Below are 22,028 nucleotides of genomic sequence, written 5' to 3' on the forward strand. Positions count from 1 at the left end.
TGCTTGCTAATTTACTTCATAGAGGAAAGCACAAATATCAACAAGATTTCTAGGAAAAAAAGTAGAAAAATCTGGGGTTACAGACATATTGCAGCTATTGCAGATGTGAGATTAGATGTTTCAGCTTTTCAGTTTTATCTTTTGGTTTATCAAAGATGTTCGTAGCATCACAGAGCAAGCAGATTTTAAGATTATACTTAAAATGCTATATTTTGCTAATAATGAAATTTAATCATCACATGCAGTCATTAAAATAATGGAATTGAAATATGAAATGCAAATTTGAACCTGAGTAGGGAATCCAGAGTCTTTGGAGTAATGAGCACTTAAGACACAAGCTCTTCCTTGGGGACTCGCTTAGAGACGTTCACTTATTCTGTGTGAACTGCTTTTCAAAATGTTTGGATTTGACTTTGCCCTTGAGAACAGAGTCTCCCAAATAGAGGTGTGAGTTTTCCTCCCTCCCTCCTGTCCTTGCTCTTTGCACAGGCTCAGAATATGCTGGCTGTGAGAAGGGGGAAGGGTGGACAGCAAGGCAGCAGAAGGATGGTAATGTAGCTCAAGACTGTGGCTACAGGGGCTGGGACCAAGCAGAGCATCTGCTGTATCCTATGCTGTGCTGTGAGGAAGTGTTGGGGTCCTTAGGAAAATCCTATACCCTTTTTCCTGTTTGCATGCATTCACTGTCAGGGTGCCAGCTGTCAGAGGCTGTTCTGTGACCCTTCAGGCCTTTATGTACATGTGCACACTGACAAGTTTTCCACCTCCATCTTCAAGCATTAAAAACATGAGCACGGGTAACACCCTTTGCTTTTCTGGCCCCTGTGGAAATACATGTTTCTGTGAACATCTCACCCTACCTTAGCACCCCACTTCTCATACACAGACACCATTTTTGTTATTAAGCCACGTTGTCTAATACTTAGATGAGAAAATAAATTCACACACGCATATATCCGTACATATATTAAGAAATGTACATATATCTCTGTGTGTATGTGTACATACATACACAGATAAATATATCCATATCCCTAGCTTATTATAAAATGGAGGGGAAGGTGAATGTAGAGATAGAAACTATGAGTGTGTTATAATGTAAACTGTCAGCTAAAATGATTAAGTCCGTAAAGTGAAGCAGTCAGCATGATGACTGGACAGATCAAAAGGCTGTTCACAAAAAGGTATGACAGCTGTCTGTGGGAATGCACTGAGTGTATGGACTGTCAGTCTCAAGAAATGATGGTTATGTTTGAGCAGCACATACATATAACAGATTTATCTATATGCTAGACTTTTACAAAACAAGCAAAGTTTCACAGCTGCTGTTTTACAAATGTAATCAATTATTTTGAATCAGGTCTGCTGGAAGACTTCTAAACAGTAAACTACCAGATGTCCATGGTTTACAGATCTTGTAAGAAATAAATATGGCTCCATGAGTTTGTCATACTCAGTGATGTTATTGTGGCAACCAAAAGCTGTTCTTGTAATATTTTAATTTTCACAATATCTGTCTTCAAGCAGTCTTACAAATAGGGCATCAATTTGGAGCTGGTCACTGGCCCCATGGCACACTGAAAGTTAGAGACAGTTTAATCAAAAACTTGCACTGTTCACATTGCCCTACACCTCAGGGGTGCTCTCCTTACAGCATATTTCTTATGGTTCAGAAGCCAGCACTGTAGTAAGCAGGTTCTAATTGGTTTAGCTTCTTGAAATATGTAGGAATAATATGTAGAATGTATCACACTCCCTTTTTTGACTTTTTACATTAAATGATAGACTGTGATGGAATACTTCTTTCTCAGTAATTGGTTTAGTACTGGTTTTGTAAATTGTGGTACTATAAATTACCTGGCTTTTCCTCATACTTCATGCGCTTAATCATTGAACTCTTTTTGCAGTTTACAGTGTTGAGTCAATTATAATTCTTTTATCCTTTCAGTTGCTCCACTTTGTTTTCTGTACCATGAACCTTCCAAATTGTATCAGATATTCCGTGAGATGTATGTGCGTTTTTTCTTCAGACTCCATTCCATCTCTTCTCATCCCTCTGTAAGTTCATTAGGAATTAAAATCACTCACTTGATATCCTGTTTGCTGCAGAGCAATAATAAATAGCATGGTTTTCTGTGTGATTGAAAGTATCCTTTTAAATATACTAAAATATTTCAGGCAAGCTTGGAAAAATTATTAGGTAATTCAGGTCTGGATATTGTTGTTTTCTATGTCAATGTTAGTCTTTACTATTATGTACCTTATTGAAATAGTAAGTTCTCATTTGATGATGGTATGGGTCTTTTATAAGAGTCAAGATTTTTAATCCAATAGATTTCTCAGTTCAAAGAGTCACACAAATTCACCTTCATTAAAGATTTGTAAATGGACTCTGAAATATTGTCTGGGGTAAAGGGACTAAAATATATGTAGAGAGATATTGTTTCTGTTATACCAATTTAGTGTCTGTTTCTTTAACTGAAGAATCTTGGTATGACAGCACGTGCTTTTTAGTACTATCAGATGAGTTTAAATAATTTGTCTGTTTGTGACCAGAATCAGCTGTCTTGAATGTACAAGAGTTGTAAATATTGGCTTGTCTTCTATTTGTGAAGAATAAAACAGAGTAGATATTTCTTTTTTCCTTCAAAAAGATTTACATTGCTTTTTGAAAATATTTCCTGGTTAAAAGAAAATCCTGTCCTTGGTATACCATTTCAAGGCTATGTATTGTGCTTTCCATCTTTAATAGCAGAGGAAGGGGTCAAACAAGAATCTATTAATTTCCATGGTAGTTTTTGAAACAACTTTAAAAATATGTTTATGTTTAACTAATTCTGTAATTTTCCCTATTGCTGTTTCATTTTACTTATCAGAGAGATACTTTTTCTCACATCCTTTATTTTTTAATGTAACTGAGGTCTGTTTCACCAAAGTGGAAATATTTCAAGTAGGTTACATTATAATAACCCATTAAATACTTGAAACCTGACATACAAACACTATAAGTAACTCAGACTTGCAAAGGACTATCAGAACTTATTATGTTGCTAATACATACATGGAATTTCAGGAGCAAGGCTTTAGTGACAAGGTATTATAATTGCTTGTGCCTTTCTCACCTGAGTTGAATACTGTATCATTAATAGTATTTTATTGCTCGAATTAAAAGTTCATGCACACTTACATGCTGCTACTGTTTTCCCAGATTTAATAGGATGAGTGTTAGTATTCATTATATGATCTTGTTTCTTTAGGGCATTGTATCATTGTGTTTGCTTTTTGAGACTCTTCTACAAACTCATCTGCCCCAGCTCTTCTATCACCTCCGAGAAATTGGAGCTCAGCCGTAAGAACTTCTTTCTGACTTGTTACAAATATTCTGAAAATGCTGTTCTGTAGTGTTTTAATTGAAGATCTATAGGAAATTACACAAAAGTATAACCATCAATGCTCCTTTTTTCCTTAAGAGTCAGATGGAGTGCTTTGTCTAACTTGCATATCTGTGCTTTGTGCATTTCTTCTGTATACTCTGTGAAAGAGAGAGAATTGCTCTGTGAGAAATGCTCAATGCTGCATTATTCAGCTAAATTTCAGTAATTCATGTTGTATCTGATGGAACTAAGTGATGTATTTCCTAGGGGACAGAAGACACAGAGATGTGTTAGTTGCAGCAGAAGGTACTGGAAGAGGCAAGAGAGCAAGAGTCATTCAGTAATGAATTCATGGCACCAGGCACAGCAGAACCTGAAAACCGTTTTGTCTTAATTGGTATCCATCTTAATAGCATAATAGCAGAAAGGATGAAACATCAAGGGTGATAATGGCTGAAGATCACTCTGATGTGATTGTTTGATCAGAATGATTATGAGAATGATATTAGTACTTTATCAAATGAGATGCTAAATAATTTTATGATGGCTGTTGCAAATTAAAATATTGATTATTACTGCAGCAAGAGAAAATGCTTATTCTTCCTGGAAGAGAAATGCAGAAAGATAATGAAATATTTTCAATTTATAGACAATCTGGTCATTATGGGAGGCAGAAATATAATAACCATTGTTTGTCACTTGTTTGCAGGCTACGAATTTCATTTAAATGGATGGTACGAGCATTTTCTGGTTATTTAGCTACAGACCAGCTCTTGCTTCTGTGGGACAGAATCCTGGGATACAATTCTCTAGAAATTCTTGCTGGTAATAGAATTATTTTTACAAAATATGTGAAGTATGTGTGAATGTACGGCAAATACTCATTAGCTTCAATGTATTTTGTGATGACAAGAAAATAGTTGCTCTTTGACAACCTGCAGACAGCAGGTTACATACATGTCAAAGCATATGTTATCTAGAAAAATAGAATTGAATGAGTACTGCATCTTTAATAAAAAATATTTCTGGTAATTTTTTTAATGGCAATACTCAAAAAATGCTAAGTGCTCTCTGAACAGAACACAGGATGTTCTCCCAGCTTCAGTGGTAATGGTAAATGAATTCATCACCTTTCACAAAGTACAAGATTCATGTTATTTATGGCAACTACCTCTACAGTACTTAAAGCAATTGAGATTCCCCCAATTTTGCTGGATTTCTTCCTTCGAAGTGGCATCTTTTAAGACACTTTGAAAGTTCTGTAGCTAAATAATGCCCTCATGTTTAGGAAGGTTTAAGATGGATGTTTTAAAGAAAACATGTATCTTCAGTTGAGTCAGTTTTTAATACAAAGTTGATGAGAAGAGAAAATGTTTTGGTTTCATTTGTACATGTAAGACAGCTTGTCCCTTTTAATTAAAAACTATTCATCTTAAACTCAGATGGCATTTTCAGGCATTTTAACTCACACTTTCCTGAAAGAATGTTGTGTTTTTCCTGTCTGTTTAAAAGAGTGGTTGAAGAAACTCAAACACGGCCATCTGTTTGATATAATTCTTCAGAATCAAAATAATTAAACTAAGTGAAAACTGGTATTTTATATCAAGATTAATTCTAATCACTACTTATCAGGTCAGAAACCTAAATACTGGACATTTTCTTTCAGTCCTGGCAGCTGCTGTGTTTGCTTTCCGAGCAGTCAACCTGATGGAGGTGACATCACTGGCTGCAGCTGAAGTAAGGATAAGTTTCACTTAGAGGAGATTGAAATAGTTTCTGATGCTTTGCCAGTAAGAGTAACTTAAGCTTCACATGGCACATGATGCATAGTGCAAATCTTTCTGCCTAAATTCTTACCTTAGATAAAAAATAAGGAAATTGTGAGCATGCAGTACATAATGCTGATTTTCTGGAGTAAAAGGAAATAAAGCATATTTGCTATAAAAATGCAGTGTTATAAAATTATTTTTTACAGTTACGTTTTTTTAATATATAATCTGTGTTAGTGGGATATATTGTTTTTGAAATATTGCAGAGGTTTGTACTACCCTTTTCCTCAGTACATTTTAGTTGCTTCTGTTCTACAAATTACAAAAATTTTACAAGATTCCTTTGTCAGTGTGGATCTGCAGTTTCACTGTGTGTACTGCCATAGGAAATGAAGAAAATGAAGTTATTGGCATGAATATTATTACTATATATAGGCACCTGGTAATTTTTTTCTTTTTTTTTCAAAAATACAGTGATGGATTTTTTCCAGATTTTGAGAGTTTGTGATCACTTTATTTGGCTTTTTTAAAAACATACTTTCATGAGAAGACATTGATTATTTGAGGCATTACATTGGACTTAGTTCACAAGTACTAGCCAAGCCACAGGATAAGGATTCTTAATTCCCAATTATTTTTAGAAACAAGTTGAAATGTTAGACTCCTTATTCACCCATGATGCAGTGTATATTTGAAGTAAGGCTAAAGGCTAAAATAAAGTTACTTGGGTACTATACATTGGGTAAACCTGTTTTTTCTTTGAAATGTTAGAATGAAAAATTATGCCATATGGTACTAACATAAACCAGTATAATTTGTTTCTACCCATGTCCACATCTGATTATTGGCAGTATTGTAGTCAGTATTTGAATATTTTCCTGACTTCTTAACTTGCTTTAAGGAAATCTGATTCAAATGTCAAATTTAACAAGCTTTTTTGATTTTCATCCTAGGCTGTACTTGCTGACCTTTCAACCCTGAAAGTTATGCCTCTTCTTCAAATCTTCTTGTTTGCTACTGTCACTTGATCTGTTTCAACAATAGTGGTACCACATCCCAGTCTTTCTGGAGAAGCTAAGCATCAACTATGCAATGTCTGCATAAAACCAAAATGAAACTCCCATGTATAAAATCAGTTTAGAAATAATTACCTTCGTATTTTCTAAAAATAACTTTGCACACAATTGTGTGAAGTGCATGCTAATGAATCCCACTGTAAAAGCAATGGTTATTACTTGTACATTGAGGATGACTACTTGTGCAAGTAAATAATATGAATCACTGTCTAAAATGCATGTAATACTAAATTAAATAAAGTAAATGGAATTAGTGATCTGAGTTTTGTGATGTTATTGTCAGAGTTGTAAAAGCTCTTATTCTTTTAATATGAAATTACTTTTTCAGGCTCACAGCTTAGAGGGTATCATCTCCAATACTGTCAAGTGAGAAAATAAAGATACTTCTACTTGCAAGATTATTTTTTCTTGTTTTCTGAGGAAAAGATGGGATCATACATCAATTTTGCTATCCCTATCCTATTTATTCTTTTCACAGAAATTTTCTCCATGTTCTTTCTCATGTTAACTGCTCCTGTTTATTCTTTTCATACACAGAGATGTAGTGACACGTTGCTCATTCATCTTTGATTAGGTATAGAGCTATCTCAGGCATCTGCTGAACTCCTCCCCAGATCAAAGGCACAAAATGTGTTCCCCTGCAGAGAAGGCCTGAGCACAGCTTCCTTCAGAACTTGTTGGAGCCAGTCTTTGCATGAGACAAAATATTGTCCTGAGAATGATGCCAAGAGTCCTTTTGCTGTGCCCCACACCCTCTCTGGGAGGGCCTTTGACAGTTTTCCAGCCTCTGTGATTCAACAGCTCAGGCTTCAGTGCAAGAGCCCTGCCCATAATGATGTGTGATGGATTGTCACTACAGTCAGGCTGGCATCATCTGCTAGCTCTCATACCTTTTTGTGAGGTCTTCCTCACAAAATTTGATTTGTTTAATACCAAAGTTGGAATCAATAATCTGATTTGATTGAGTGTATCTCAACACCTGAAAAAGGCTCTAAGCCAAAACATGATAATGGATTATGTAGTTGCTGCATTTGCAATAGGACTTTTGTCTTTGTCTGGTTTATGAACATGTACATGCTTATGTACATGTAGTTGCCATTATTTGCCATACTGAATGTAAGTCAGTGAAACATGAATCCTTCATACTTTGCTCAAAATTTGACAAGTGATCTAAGCTGTTGTCCCAGGTAGGGGTATGAGCTCTTTGTCTGTGAATCTTCTTGTCTCTGTCATGATAATTTAGTAGAACCTTACTGAACTACTAAATTTATAAGGCTAATTTAAAAAGAGGTTAAGTTGTGGATTTGGTGGTATCACTTCCTATATAAAGAATCAAACTGCTTAGCAGATATAATGTGTGAGAATATTTGGGGAAATTTTGCTGTGGATAACAGAAAACTGACGTTTTCCTTAATATTTGCAGGAAGTTGTTGAAACTGTTTAACCAGAGGTTTTTCTTTGACACTTGGTTTTTAAAAAGATGTGATAGCTTTTATCCTTTACAGTAAGTATTACCCTGTTTTATATATGGGAAGTGAAGGCGTAGAAAGATTAAGTGATTTGCTAAAGATTACAGAGTAGATTCCTAAAGGAGGTGAGCACTCTCTCCTCTCTTGAATTTCTCTTGGCATTTCTGGATACTCAGTTTGTGTATAAACCACAAGGTCTTATTTCATCTTCAGATCTACATCTAAAAATGCAGCATTTTGCAGTTTCTAAAATCCGTAAATTGGGTAGAAATTTAGAAATTATAATGTTACAAAGCAGTCACAAGGATTGTGGCTCATTAAGGTCATTACAAGGTTACCATGGCATTATAAAGAATTAAAAGTATTTAGTAAATAGCAAGGGAGATTCCCTACAGGCCTGCTGACCCTCTAATTCCCTTTGCTTTGTGCTCATACACCGTGCAGAATCTGAACAGTACCTTAACTTTTGCCAGATTAGGATTTTTGAGCACTATCTTCTCTTTCATTTTCAATAAATTTGGCAGAGATAGAGACTGTTGGATTCTTGTTTGAACAAGCAGTTCTGTGACTAACAGAATATGGTCTCTCTTTATCTCCCATCTGCCTTGCATCCCCTCCATCTTCCCCACTGGGGCTCTTGTGCCTGTCCTGCACCAGTGCCTCTCCTGATGCCCTGGAGCTCCTGAGGGTGCCCACACACCTTCTTGTATACAGGAATAGTGAGTGTAAGTGCCTTAAAATGAGATTAGGATGAGATTAAAAACTGAACTAGATCTTCACCTTAAGCTTCAACTATACTGTTAGATTTTTATATATTTTTAAAATCTATTTTCAAATGTTTTTACTGAAGTGGTGTTGTTTTCATGTTCCCCTCAGTTACTCATTTAGTTCCAGCATAATACTCTGTTTCAGATTCTGGCTGATACTTGTATTTTTAATCTCCTTTAATTAAATAATACTAATTTAATTTAATATTAAAATGATTGGTTTCTATCCTGCAGCTAAATATTTCTGTTTTAGACACAGGTAGTATAAATTATTGAAGTTTTAATTCTTTAACTGTAGAGATCAGTTCAAACATCTTGACATCTGAAGTCTGCCATTTGACTTCCAAATTCCTAAAACTCTTTGTTCATTTTTGCCGTTTTAGGTAATGGCCAGATGTGATTGTAGAATCATATCTAACTTGATAATTACACTGTTTTAAACAGGCTCAGCTTAATGTTCCTATGGCTCGATTCAGTCAAATTGTTTTGGTCCATTCCTCCCTATCTGAAATCAATATAAACTGACATTTCAGTACAAGAACCAGTTGTCTTCATTTTTATAGATAATGATCAAATATTTTGCTGCTTACCTTAGGATTCTGGCTATGGTCTGTCAAGGGTTTCTTATAATGTCAAATAGACTGTTGTAAAAAATCCAAAAGTAAATAGGCTTGTCTAAAAATGTACCCAAGTTATCTTCCTTCAGTACTTCCAAAATATGTTGAAGCTCAAATCTTGATGGCTGGGTCATGGAACAACTGAATAACTAGAACGGTTTATAATTTTTAGTGGATTTTTTTGTCATAGTAACAAATTTTATTATGAGAAATGATGAGACTATAAAGACTGTGAAACAGTTAGATATCCCAGTAAAGGGAAGAGGCTGCAAGGAGTCTCCAGCTTAAGACACATTTCTACTTGTTGCCACAGCAAAAAAAATATGCTGAAGCTTGCACCTATTTTACTATCTTCTCATGAATTTTATAAAATGCTTCCAACAAGTCTGAAGGGATTCCTTGAAACAGAATTGCTATATAAAGAACATTTTGGGCATAGCAATACAATGACCTGTTAATTTACAATAAAATAAGCATTTTATAAAAGATATTGAAATTGCAAAACTGAAGGGCTGTATCTTTAGTGAGGAAGGGGAAGAGCCTTTCAACATATTTTAACAAATCAGTAAAATATTCTGTCCAGTATTTTATGTGAGGAAATGGGGGAGGGAGGGGACGGATGCAGCTGGGGCAGTGGGAGCTGCTGGGCGCTTCCTTTTCCTCTTTTCCTCCGGCCCTTTCTGTCCCTGCCTGGCAGCTTGCATGGGCTGGAGCAGCAGCTTCCATCCCTCAGCCCACAGAGAAAGGGCAGTGAGCTGCAGCAGTGTTTGTGCTGCCCAGGCAGCTCCTGCAGGTTTCCTGCAGCCCCAGGAAGCTCAGCTGCTGGGCAGGGAGTGCAGCAGGGCCAGGGTGAGGTGAGGGCACGGGGGTATTTGCCAGCCTTCCTGTGCAACTGGGCAGCACTGCAGGAGAAACAGCCCCTGGGAATAATTCCCCCAACAGCAGCCATAGGAATGGTAGTAGGTATCATTGTTGTGGGGGCTTTCAGAAGTGCTGAAGGACAACTCCAGCACTTGGGTTTATTCACAGCTTTAGCAATCAGTACAGAAGGCAGAAGGTACCCTTCTGGAGGTTTCAGGCTTTTAGCACAAAGTCACATGTGTAGTGAGGGGCTGCACATCTGTGATCTGAATCACTTATTGCAGCAAATAACCACAGAATAAACCAAAATTTCTAGAACCTAGAGATTATGTGCTGCTATTTGAAATCACTGAAAGGCTGGGTTTATTTCTTCCTGTACACTTTATGCTCAGCTTTTTCAGTACCTTAACAAAATTGTTAATGCAGGGAAGATCGTTTTGATCCAGCAGTTTGACGGTTGTGCTCTGCTTTAAAACTGTGAAAATGTCTCAGCTTAGTATTTTTTAAATTAGGCAATTAATAGTATACCTACCAAATTACAGCATTACTGGCCAATTTTGCTTTGGAGAAGCATCTCAGGATACTTGTCTTTTCTGTGGAGGACACAGTGCAGCACAAGTCTCCAGTTATTAAGAATGAGTCTGTGGTTAGGACAAGATGTTTGGCTTGGGTTAATCACCGTGCTTTATAAGACTGCAACAAATAAACAGTGGTACTGCCATCTGACTGAGCTAAATACTAACCAGGGATCAGCCTTAAAATTAATACAAAGGGAGAAATATTGCTTTTTTGGCAATTTTTTTGAGTCTCTGTTTAAGCCCAGGGAAGTTCACCTGATTTTGTGTCTTGTCAGACATTGGTGGTTACAGGAAGTGAACTTGAGGTTCTCTGAAGAAAGTTGCAGAGGGGCCTGAGTGTGCCCAGATTTCAAAATCAGCATGTTGTAGATGTTGGACTACTGATATGTGCAAACAGTTATCTCTAGAGAATTGGCTTTATGGAGGACAATGGTGCTTTGCCAAATGACATTGTGTTTGGCTGAACAGTTTGAACAAATTGTTTCTTTTGGAATTATAACCAAAATAAATGGAATATTTAACAAAAGAGTTAAAGACACACTTTGTGCAAGACAAAGCATGTGACCAATTGCTGTGCTTTGCTTTAAACAAAAAAGTCTGTATCATGTTGCTAAGAGACAAGCTGGAATCTGATAGTCAACGGCAAAATATTATGTTTTATTCACATAATATGTTTTAGTGGGTATCTGATTGTTCATTTTATTCAAGCAACATCTCTGAGTGTTACATTCTATGGGTTTGGGTTTTTTTTCTGAAAATCTCTATTTAGGATAGTTATACCCTAATAAGTCTAATTATAAATAGTAAATCAGCAGAAAATATTAAAAGCAATAATATTTAATTTTCTATGTGTTCAGTACTAATTCTTATCTATTTTTTTTTATAATAAGTCTAGTGTCACAACATTTTCCCTTTTCTCCCTTTTTTCCAAGTGCATCTGGGTTACAAAAACAAGGATTTCTTTGAAGCCCAATTGTGGGTCGTTAATGTTAACACCAAGTTCTAACTGTGGAAAACTGGCATAGTTACAGCTTGTGAAGGAAGTTCCAGTTGCTAGCAGCACTCACATTACTGGTGAAGTTCTCTCCATCATTTCTGACCTTAAGACATAATTAGATGTCTCATTTTAGTTTGTGATATATTCTCACTGGACTCAGTTTCTGAAAGCATTTCAGCTAGACGTGGGAAAGGGGTGTTAGGAGCATTAATGCCCCTCATTTCCATTAACACAGAGGCAGCAGAGCCCATCTGCCACCTCTGCCTCACCCAGTGCACTTCCACTGTGGGGAAAGCCATCCTTGAAAGAAAGGGAAAAGGTGTTCAAATGCTGTAAACTGACCTCTTCAATACAAAAAGCAATCATTTGCTACTTGTATTTTTAACAAAGTAAACTTTCTTCTACTGACTTAATATTGCATCTTTATTGAACAATTATTTTTTTTCTTATTTTAAAAGCTTGAATAAGTTTGTTAATCATACAAAAGAGAAAATGTCTTTTTGAAATGTTTGTATAAATTTTGAAATTCAGACTTGTACCACTAGATTTTTCTATTCCAGAGCTTTATCTTCTCTCTTCTCTTTTTGCTATGTTCAACAAATATCCTTACATAGTTCTTGTCTAATCTGGACTTCCTGTATGGGAATTACGGTTTACAGCTTAGAGAAAAATAGGAAACTTTCTGATTAGGGTTCCCCTGAGAAATATGTTTCTATTCTGTTACAAAGAAATTCTGGAAAAACTTTAAATTCAGTATCAGTCCATTCCTGCATTAGGTGGTAATGGGGATAAGGGATGAGGATTATAGTGCAGAGTTGGTTTAGGGCAAGTATTATTTATTTAGGCAGCTAATCAATATTCAGTCTTGAAAACACACAATTAAAAGGTGGAAGTGGTAGATGTTTGACTTTGCAACAATCTAGGTTAATAAAGACCTAAAGAGAGGTTTGCAATCTTAGAAAGCCAAATATATCAAAGATCTTCCTGTCAGTGCAGTCTTCCAGAAACAGCAGGAAGTGATGCCCAGGGTGTTTTCTTGAACATCCTAGGTGACCATTCTAAATGCAGACACTGGAGAGCTCTGTGGACAAAGGGAGTGCTGCATTGCCTGCCAGGATTTCAGGTAGAAGGGAGTAGTGAAAGAGAAGCAGGGAAACTGCAAGCACCATAGGAAGTGCAGATTTCCTCAGGCTGGGTGATAACCTAAGTGTTTACTCAAAGTTGGAAAAAACCTGTCTAAGACCTTGGCCACCTTGGCTTTGGAAGAAATCACAGACACAGCAGTGTTAGGCACTGACTTGCAAGCAAATAATGGAAAACATTGCCAGAAATCTCATCCCTACTACTAGGCTTTGGATGAGGGAAGGGCCAAGGTGGGAGATTGTACAAATAAACTTCTTTGTTTTGTATACACTAGATCTTTACACAGGATTCTAGAACATGAGACTAGGACAAAGTGAAATACTGTTTCCAGAGAAAAGACAGAAAATGTTAGGGCTAGAGTTAGGCTTAAGTTAACCTGGCAAGCTGGGCAAAGCTTACATGGTATCTACAATAGTCATACATAATGTTAGCAGCTGGACAGTTTTATCTAGTTTGTCAGATTTTCCTGGTCTTTGCAAAATGATGAAATTCTGCCCCTGAGATTTGTAGGGGTTTTTTCTTTTTTTTCTTTTATTTTTTTCTTTTAAGAAACTAGAGAGTTTTTTGAATATAAAGAGCATGAGTCTCTCTGACATGTAAGGTCCATCTTTGCCCATTCAGATGAGATTTTTTTGTTTTCATTGAATTATTAATTTTGTGTTTGTATATTATTATATGTATTTGTATTTTCCTAGTTTAAAAGCTTGATCTGTAATTTTTAGTTCTGTGTTTTCAACTCAAGGCTACTACTCTTCTTGCTAGGCAGTTCTGAACATTATTATAAAATCTCAGTTCAGTCTGTTTTATTTTATAAAGGAAAATATCACCTTCTTTTTCAGTAAAAATACATGCAATGTAAAATGTTTTAGAAGAAATAGCCCTTCATAGATGGAGATTTTTTGTTCACAAGTTCCAGACAGTTTAATAAAAAAAATATTCTGAGTTGAACTGGCTTTTTTTTTAGTTTAGTTTTTATAGAATTTACTGTAGATCTTCCAGAAAACTGGGCACAACCCAATGAAATTAGTATGTTCTTGATGCAAATGTAAGCCATCTTTTCAGTTTTCTATAGATGGAAGTTTTGTTCTATTACAGCGACCTGAGGAGGTCACTGGGGTGAGAGAAGGATGAGAACCTTGTTGATGATCAGAAGGCTGGATTTATTGATATATGATATATAATATATTATTACTATACTAAAAAGAATAAGGAGAGAAGTTGCAGAGGATTGCTAAGCTAAGAATAGAATAGCTAAGAATGAATAACAAAGTTCTGTATCCAGGGAATCTTTCCCCGAGCTGCTCCTGTGATTGGCCCTCAACTGCACACGTGGAACATGAACCAATCACAGGTGCATCCTCTTTGCATCCACAGCAGCTGATAACAATGGTTTACATTCTTCTTCCAGGGCCCTCAGCTTCCCAGAAGATGGATAAATCTGAAAGAAAGGATTTCTATGAAAAAATGTCTGCGACATTGTTCCTTCTTAGAAAACACCATGGTGAGATTTTTAAATGACAAGTGCAGGATAAATGACTCTCTCCTGACTTCAGTCCAGACATTTAAACAGAGATGGTTACTGATACTGCCCAGGAAATTGTTCCAATGCAAACAGGTCAGTGCTGTGCACTCTGCTTTTGGTGGGACCATGCCATTCAAAGGCAGGGCTATTATAGAACAGAAATGTTCTTTCAAGACTCAGTGCTTTATTAAGATTTCAGTGAGGATTAATGCTAGGCATTTAAGCTTTCTATTTCCTCCATAATGTAATATATTTTGAATTTTCACTAGCCCACTTACTCACTGTGAGTTTTCAGGCCGTGAGATATGTTAGATCTAAAAAGGGAAGTTTGTAGCGTTTAAGAAGTACACCACTTGTTCTTTTCAGCTTAAAACTCTCAGGACAAGGCAACCACCCTGTCTTAAGGAAAAACACCCACTGCCATAGTTTATGTTTTACTGCAGTCCCTCTCCAGTAACTCCCTATAGGTGTCACACCTGCCTCAAGCCTTTACAGTTCAGAGCCATTAGCAACATACAAGGTGACCTGTAAGGTCCCTGCTAACCCAACCCATTCTGTGATTCTGTGAACCTAATTTTTTGGGTCATGTAGGTAACTGTTTCTTGAGCTTGTCTCTTCTTACAGATTACAGAGAGATTGTGTAGAAGAGACCTCCTCTGAAGTGATACCAAAACTTTCAGTATTGAGTGATGACAGACACTAATTCCAGGGGAAGGGGAACACTGCTGGTGCTAGCACAGGTAATCCCAGTGGGAGCACATCTTAGGAACCAAATACTCTTCTGAGTCTCCCTTTAGTCATTTTTTTTCTGAAGACATTCTCTGAAATTACTACAGCATAAACATGAAAGCAGATGCTAAAACATTAGGAAAAGTTTACCCATTGCTATGGGATGTGCATTCCAACTCCTTCATGCAGTGAGCAGTTTCTTTTATGGCTGCTTTCTGGTTATATCAGTAAGGCTTAGAAGGTATTTTGATTCCTGTGTCCCAAGAACAGGAAACAGAGAAAGGCATCAGGGGCAGTGTTAGTTGGTCATTTCCTAATGGATAAGAGACAGAACATACATTGTTTTTCCTGAAAGCTGATTTGCCTCTCCTCTCCATGTTTGAAAAGCTTCAGATCTTAGATGCTTATTTTAGTAAGAAATTAACAACCTGAAGTTCCCATTACTCTCTGTTGATTCTAAAGGGATTAAGAGTTGACTGTCTCAGATTTAGACTTTTAGTTGAGCCCTTCCCTGCATTTCCTATTAACTACTATAAACAGTTCAGAAAGAACTGCTCGAACTCATTAAGTAGAAGATAAAAAATATGACCTGTCCTATACAAGTCATATCAGAAAGCTGAAAAACTTTACTGAATACAGAACCTTTTTGTCTCATCCTAACCAAAACTGTCACAATTTCATAATGGGCAGATTAAGGAATAAAAAAAAGTCCAGATCCAAGGAAGATCATGAAAACTTGTTAGACTCCAATGCTCAAGGAAGCTTAGCACATTGCACACAATCTTGCAAGTACCACAACCTGCAAAGCAAGCAGTAACAAAAATGAACTGTGTTTACTCTTTCTGAAAACATAAGCAATGGATAAAATTTTACTCTTTTTAAGAATTCATTTTAATTTTTTTGTGAGAAATACAGCTGTTTGTAGCAAGTGATAACACCAAATGCCAGGGTTGTGTTCTGACAGTAGGAAGATGGTTTGTATCCAATGACCTTGTAACTGAGGATGCAGTCTCCAATGCTTTCCCCTCTATTACCCAACTCAAAACATATAAAAACTGAGGCAAAGAAAAAATATCTATTGTTTGATTTTCTTAGCAGTGGTTTTTATGTGTCCTTCAACTTTCTGGGTAATTTGAGACCAGCTTTCTCTGCCTCTGGAGAATGATCTTACTTACTACAGTCTGTGTCACTCACGGTACCTGGCAGTGCAATGCCACAGATATAGAGAGCTCCTGTTTACAGGATGTGCAACTTGCCTGCAGAAATTCCAGGAAACAGGCTGCTTGCTGTGACCTCAGAGCAGCCATTTCAATTCACCACAAGCCAACTGACAATGGAATTCTATTTACATGATACACATGTTCACTAGGCTTTTTATTGCTCTAATCTCCTACTCACTGAAGTTCTGACTTCTGATTGAGTGATTTCTCATTCCACTTTTCAATCAACAGCTTCTAAAAGTATCAAAACCACACTTGAAGTAAAAGTTTTTGCCAATTTCTTCTTGCTTCTTCAGAAGGTCATAAATAGTCTTTGTTCTTATCCCAAATATTATCTTAAAGGGACAAATGATTTCCATTGTAAATAATTAATCTGACAGCATTTTCTGACCATGCTCATTCAGGTAAAGAACAGCTCTATATATTATGAATTAAGCCTTTATTTAGACAAAAAAAATTTTGAAAGTTACTACTCACATTATTTTTAATGCAACAGTTACTTTATAGGCACTGAGAAAATGAAAACTGATCCCCAGAATGCCTCTACCTCAGACTCCATTCTGATTGTTCCTGTTACACGTGAGTAGGAACTATTTTCTCTGAGCAAAACCATACCCAAATGTGTCCCAGGAGGCATTCTTCAATACTTGCTGCACTCACAAGAATGTGCTAAATGACTCTGTCCAAATGATATTTTAATCGTGATTTTTTTAAATTGTGATTTTTATTCTTTTTTTTTTTTTCACACAGTTGGTCAATATGCTTGTTATTAAATAAAAAGTAGCCATGTGCAGTAGTGACTCTCATCACCTCCTGATTGTGCTTTTCCTTGTTTCCTGTCTAGCAGGAAGGGAGGGAATAAGAAGACACAAAGCACTGACTGTCTCTGCTTAGGTAATGGCAGATTTAGAGATTTGCTGAGATTCAGGGAAAGTGAAAGAAATATTATGTACATACTGGGATCTTTTTTTTTTGGTTTTTTTTTTTTTTGGTGGTAAAATGCTCTGTTCTCCATTCCCTCTAAGATAGCCTTTTTTGGCCAGTCATGTCTATAGCTCTCACTTCTGTGTTGAAATTTGTTCAATTCTCACGTTGCTTGAAGAGTGAAAAAGTCAGCAATTTATTTTTAATGTATAGATTTGTTGTGTTAATATTGCTGTTCATTAAACATCAGGAATGGTTGCACTGATCATTTAAAGACAGTTTGAACTACAAATGAACCCATTATGATTTTACTGTGAATGCAATCAAAGTCTTGTTAAAATTTAATATGATGCTTGGACTTTTACAGTCTGGCAATCAATTTTGGCAAAACCAGCTGTATGTTCTGAGTAGATCGGATTATGAACTTTGTCATATCATGATGTCCAGGATTGTCCCTTGGTAGTTTTTAACATATTTCTGATCACTTAAATCTGTAAGGTAATTCATTTCCACAACCATTTTTGTGTTGCTCCAAATGGTCTTTAGCTGTCAAAATATGTAACAACCCATCACTTTGTTGTAATTTGACAAGCCAAAATACTCAAGATAGCAAGGTCCCTCCCTGCTCCTGCACCACCAGTAAGATTGTGTCCTGGCAACTGTTTGGCTCCTACTATAGATTCCAGAAATCCAAGTGCTGCCTGAAATATTTTATTCCCTCATTCTGCCATTGTTTTCCTTCAGACTCGGTATCTCCGGATGTGCCTCCAGATCTTGTGTAAACATATTGAGTCTTTGTTTATTTTTGAAATAAACAGAATCCAACCACAGTCTGCCTAGCCAACATCTTCTAACTGGAATGGCATTTCTGTTCCCATAAAGAACTCAACAATTTGAAAAAAGGATAAGCAAAGCTTCTATGCAAATACAAGAATCAGCTGCAATGAACACTTGCTGAACATTGTGTGTGTGTTCCAAGATTTCTTTTCTATTTGTCTTTACTCCATAAGTGTTAAAGAAAAAAATCTTCTGCAATGCCTGTGAGAATGCTGATTGAAAAAAAAAATTCTCAAACTAGGAAACTTAATTAAAAAGTTCTTTGCAGATCTGCAGCTCTTGTTTTGCCCTTAATGACTGCTCATTCTTTCTTATTGAAAGAGATTTTGTATTTTTTGCAGCATTTTAGCCTATTACCAGGGAATTTGCTTGTTTGAGGGATATCTAGACTCATGGTCACTGATAAGATCCTAAGGGCTAATACTCCCATCAGATAAGGAAGATGTTTCACTGACCTCCATTCTCTGAGTTCAATTTTCTTATTGAACTGAGACAACAACTATGACCCATACTTTCTTAGTCCATTAACAGCTGGAACGACAGGACCACTTCAAATACTTTGTATAGGTTCCTCTTGAACTAACAGGTTTCCCTCCTCACAACATAAGCTTCAGTAATCCAGAAACAACCAAGAAGGGGTTCCTAAACGGACCCTCTCATCCTGGCAAATATATATCTTACAAAATTCCACCTTCATTTGATATTTTATCAGCACATGAAATCTGAGAACTAGAAAGTTTTACATAAATATTTCAAAATATAAATATTTATTTATAAATAAATATAAATAACTTCTCTAATCAAGAGAAGACATTTGAATTTTAATCTCAAGTCTATTCAAAAATGAATGTTTCTTTTCACAGCACTAATAGAATCAAATGTTTCTTGGACAACTTACAAATAATCTGAATTGCTTATCTGAATTTGAACTTATTGCCAGTTTGTATTTGCATTGTTTTTTTAACAAAAAAAAAAAATTGTATTAATTTCTGAGCCTTCTTTCCTTTAAGATGACCTTATAGCATTTTTTCCAAGTTCGTGCTTTGTTTCTGTTTCCCCACCAGGTTTCTTTCTCATCTGTTATTATTAGTCTGGCTCATTTTTCCTCATCAGTCTTCTCATCTACCCAGAGCATTCACAGCTTTTAGTTTGGAGAGACTGCAAATGGCACTAAAGGGCAGAAAAAAATATTATTTTTCCTTTATTCTATTGTTCAGACCTGCTTCAGGTTTACTGTAGGGCTAGCTGAATGTATATATTGGAAAGAACTATTGGCATCAAACAACTCTGAAGAATATTTCTCCTCCCTTTTTCTGTTCAGATAAATCAATGTGGTGATTAAGGCTAGGTGAATGATAAAATTGCTAACAGGAAAGGCAACTCAAAGCAGTTAATACACATTAATAAAAGGGAAAAAAAGCTTTCTGCTCTGAAGATCAATGGAAGAATGCAGGACAGAACTCACATAAAAGCCTCTCAGGTTATCCATACAGCAAAGAACACTTAGAAAATTTGACCAAGACTGTAGGAGTCCATTAATACTCATCAGGATTCGTGACAGAAAGTAACATAAATGGCTGAACTCTTAAGGCTTCGAGACCAGTTTGCTCCCTGCAGAAAGATAAACGTAGGCACTTTTGGGAAATGCTGTTGCAACATTTTGTCAACAATGTGCATGTGTCAGTGCCAGACCTTCTTGGGGGTAGGTGGTTGTACTTGGAGCAGACTTGGAAACAAAGCAACTTTAACTTTTGCTCCCACTCTCAGGGTGTCCCACGCAGCGGAGCCCCATGTCCAGCATCCATGGCAGTTACACAGGACAGAAGTGACACCAGCTCTGAGGTTCTCCTCATGTCTGGGTTCCTCTTGGCTGGCAACAGGCAGAGATTTTGGATATGCCTCTTTGTAGCCTTTAGCAGCTGATAGGGATCAGTGTCTCTATCCTGTCTCACCTCTCTAAGTCATCAGGATTTCTTCATTGCTCTTCTCCAGAACAAGAGAAGTGTCTTGCAAAACTGCACACAGATGTGCTGGGTTGGATAATTTGGATGCCAATAGCATAGTCCGAGGTGAGAACTCTTTTGCTGCTGTGTGCTTCATTCAGCAACCCCATGCCCAGAAATTACCATCCATTCTCCATTCACAACAAATTCCAGCCCTTCTATTACAACTGTCTACATCCAGAGGTAGAGAAAGCATTCTAAATAGCAAGCATACCCCAAACCCACACAGCTCTGCTGATGGATGGGGCGGGTCACTAGTGATAAAGAACTGTGAAAAGGCTGAGATGCTCAAAGCCCTCTTTCCCTTGTTCTTTACTAGCAAGGTCAGCTCTTAGGGTTCACAGAGCCCTATGCCTACCTAGTTTGGCAAGGTTTGGAGGAGACTTCAGCAAATTTAGCAAATTACATGTTTGCAAGTCCTTAGAGCCGAACAGGAGCTGCTTGCAAAGGTGCTGAGGAAGGTGAGTAACTTCATTGTGCTGCTTCCTATCACCTTCTAAAGGCTGTGGCAATCAGATGGGATTTCCAGTTTTTGGGAAAAAGCAAATGTGACATCCATCATCAAAGCAAGGTGCAGGAAACTGCAGAGCAGTCATCCTTACCAAGTATCTCTCTCAGAGGAGATAATGAAGGAAAAGTTTCTGGCAGCCATTTCTGGGATGACAAAGGAGATGAATCACTTCTGAAAACCAGCACAGTTCCACCAACAAAGCTGCCTTTGGTCATGAGAGAGTTGGCTCTATGACTGAAGTGATAAGAGCAGCACATACTGATTTCAGCAAGGGTCTTTTGATGTGACATCCACAGCATCTTTGTAGTCCAGTAGGGACTGGGTAAGTAGATGAGGTGGATAGCAGTCTGAACCACTCTATTAAAAAGTATTGGTGACCAGTCTGAAATGAAACTGGCATCTTGTTATGAGTGATGTTCCTCAGGGCTGAGTAAGGGAGTTAGACTAGAGGAACTCTAGGGGTCACACATTTTTCTCTGGTTCTGTGATGAAGCCTTGCAGGGCACTCCTTTGAATATTGAAACCACAAATTATTTAGGTTTCTGTGGATTAATGGGTTAGGCTGCAGCCTTTCCTTGATTCTGAGCTCATGCAGCTGATTCAGCATGATATGAACTGGCACTGCATCGTGAAGCATTTCCAGCCAAGAAGCTTCTCACTGCGAGATCTGCTATGGTGTCCTGACCAGCAGTGACATCCCCTCAACTCCAGAACAGAGACATTGCTTGAAAACAATCCATTCCATGCTTGATGATTTGGGGACTTGAAGTTAAAAGCAGGAGGTGAGAATGAACCAATACTGAAAGAGGACTTTTATTAAGGATCATTTATTATTTTAGGCCCACATCGTTTTTATTGGAGCGTCCCCATCTCACAGCTATTCTGATGCAGAATAGGCTTTTCTTTACAGTGCTTGTGCAGTCTGGGTCTTTTGACTTCACTAACTCTCAGTTAAAACAGTTCACACTTGCTCAGGAAACTTGCCTCTTTCATGTGCCCTTTATGCATTCCTCTCTCTTTGTAATATAATATTAACTAATTAATTAAATTAACAGCTGGTTTCTTTGTTTCCATCTGGGAAATTTACTCTGCTCCAGCTCCCCTCCCAAAAGTTAAACAACACTGAACAAGCTTTCTTAAGATACAGGCTTTTCATTGTTCTCTTTGCACAAGATCTGGTCAGATACTGTTGGTCTTTAAAAGCTGTTGTATTCACCAGCAGAAATGGTAACGCCATGCACAGACTTCAAAATTCAATCAGAGTTCATTAGCTTTAGACACATTTTCCAAATCTTTATATGCTATATGAATACTTTTAAGTTTTGGTATTTTTTTCCCCATAAAAACATGTTTCAACTGGGATGGAGTTTGCATGCCAACTATATTAGTAGAGAAATTGTTTCCTGCTGCATTTCATAGTACTGTAATGATTTCAGACTTAGCTTTCCAGATTTTGCTGACCCACAGAAGCAGCCTGTACAACTCCATTTCGTGCTCCTGTCTCCTGCAAGGTCTACATAGCAGGCAAGGGCTTTTCTCAAGGCTCTTTCAACCCCTCTTCTGTTATTTCTTAGGTAATTGCAATAGTTAATAGAAAATGTAATGTTTATATAGCTTTTAGCACCTGTGTT

The 22,028-nt window shown here is 37.0% G+C and overlaps 1 protein-coding gene across 2 annotated transcripts in view; it reads left to right on the plus strand.

Annotated features, from left to right (window-relative positions):
- Positions 1 to 6,462, plus strand: part of TBC1D19 (TBC1 domain family member 19) — a 46,034-nt gene extending 39,572 nt beyond the window's left edge. For both annotated transcript variants that reach the window (XM_058803597.1, XM_058803598.1), the window contains exons 17-21: positions 1,949 to 2,058; positions 3,258 to 3,349; positions 4,084 to 4,199; positions 5,041 to 5,111; positions 6,097 to 6,462. In XM_058803597.1, the coding sequence (XP_058659580.1) occupies positions 1,949 to 2,058; positions 3,258 to 3,349; positions 4,084 to 4,199; positions 5,041 to 5,111; positions 6,097 to 6,171 (464 nt within the window). In that variant the 3' untranslated portion in view covers positions 6,172 to 6,462. The remainder of the gene's footprint in view (positions 1 to 1,948; positions 2,059 to 3,257; positions 3,350 to 4,083; positions 4,200 to 5,040; positions 5,112 to 6,096) is intronic.
- The last annotated feature ends 15,566 nt before the right edge of the window (positions 6,463 to 22,028 follow it).

Source organism: Ammospiza caudacuta, chromosome 4 (genome assembly GCF_027887145.1).
Source record: "Ammospiza caudacuta isolate bAmmCau1 chromosome 4, bAmmCau1.pri, whole genome shotgun sequence".
In the NCBI taxonomy this organism is placed as follows: Eukaryota; Metazoa; Chordata; class Aves; order Passeriformes; family Passerellidae; genus Ammospiza; species Ammospiza caudacuta.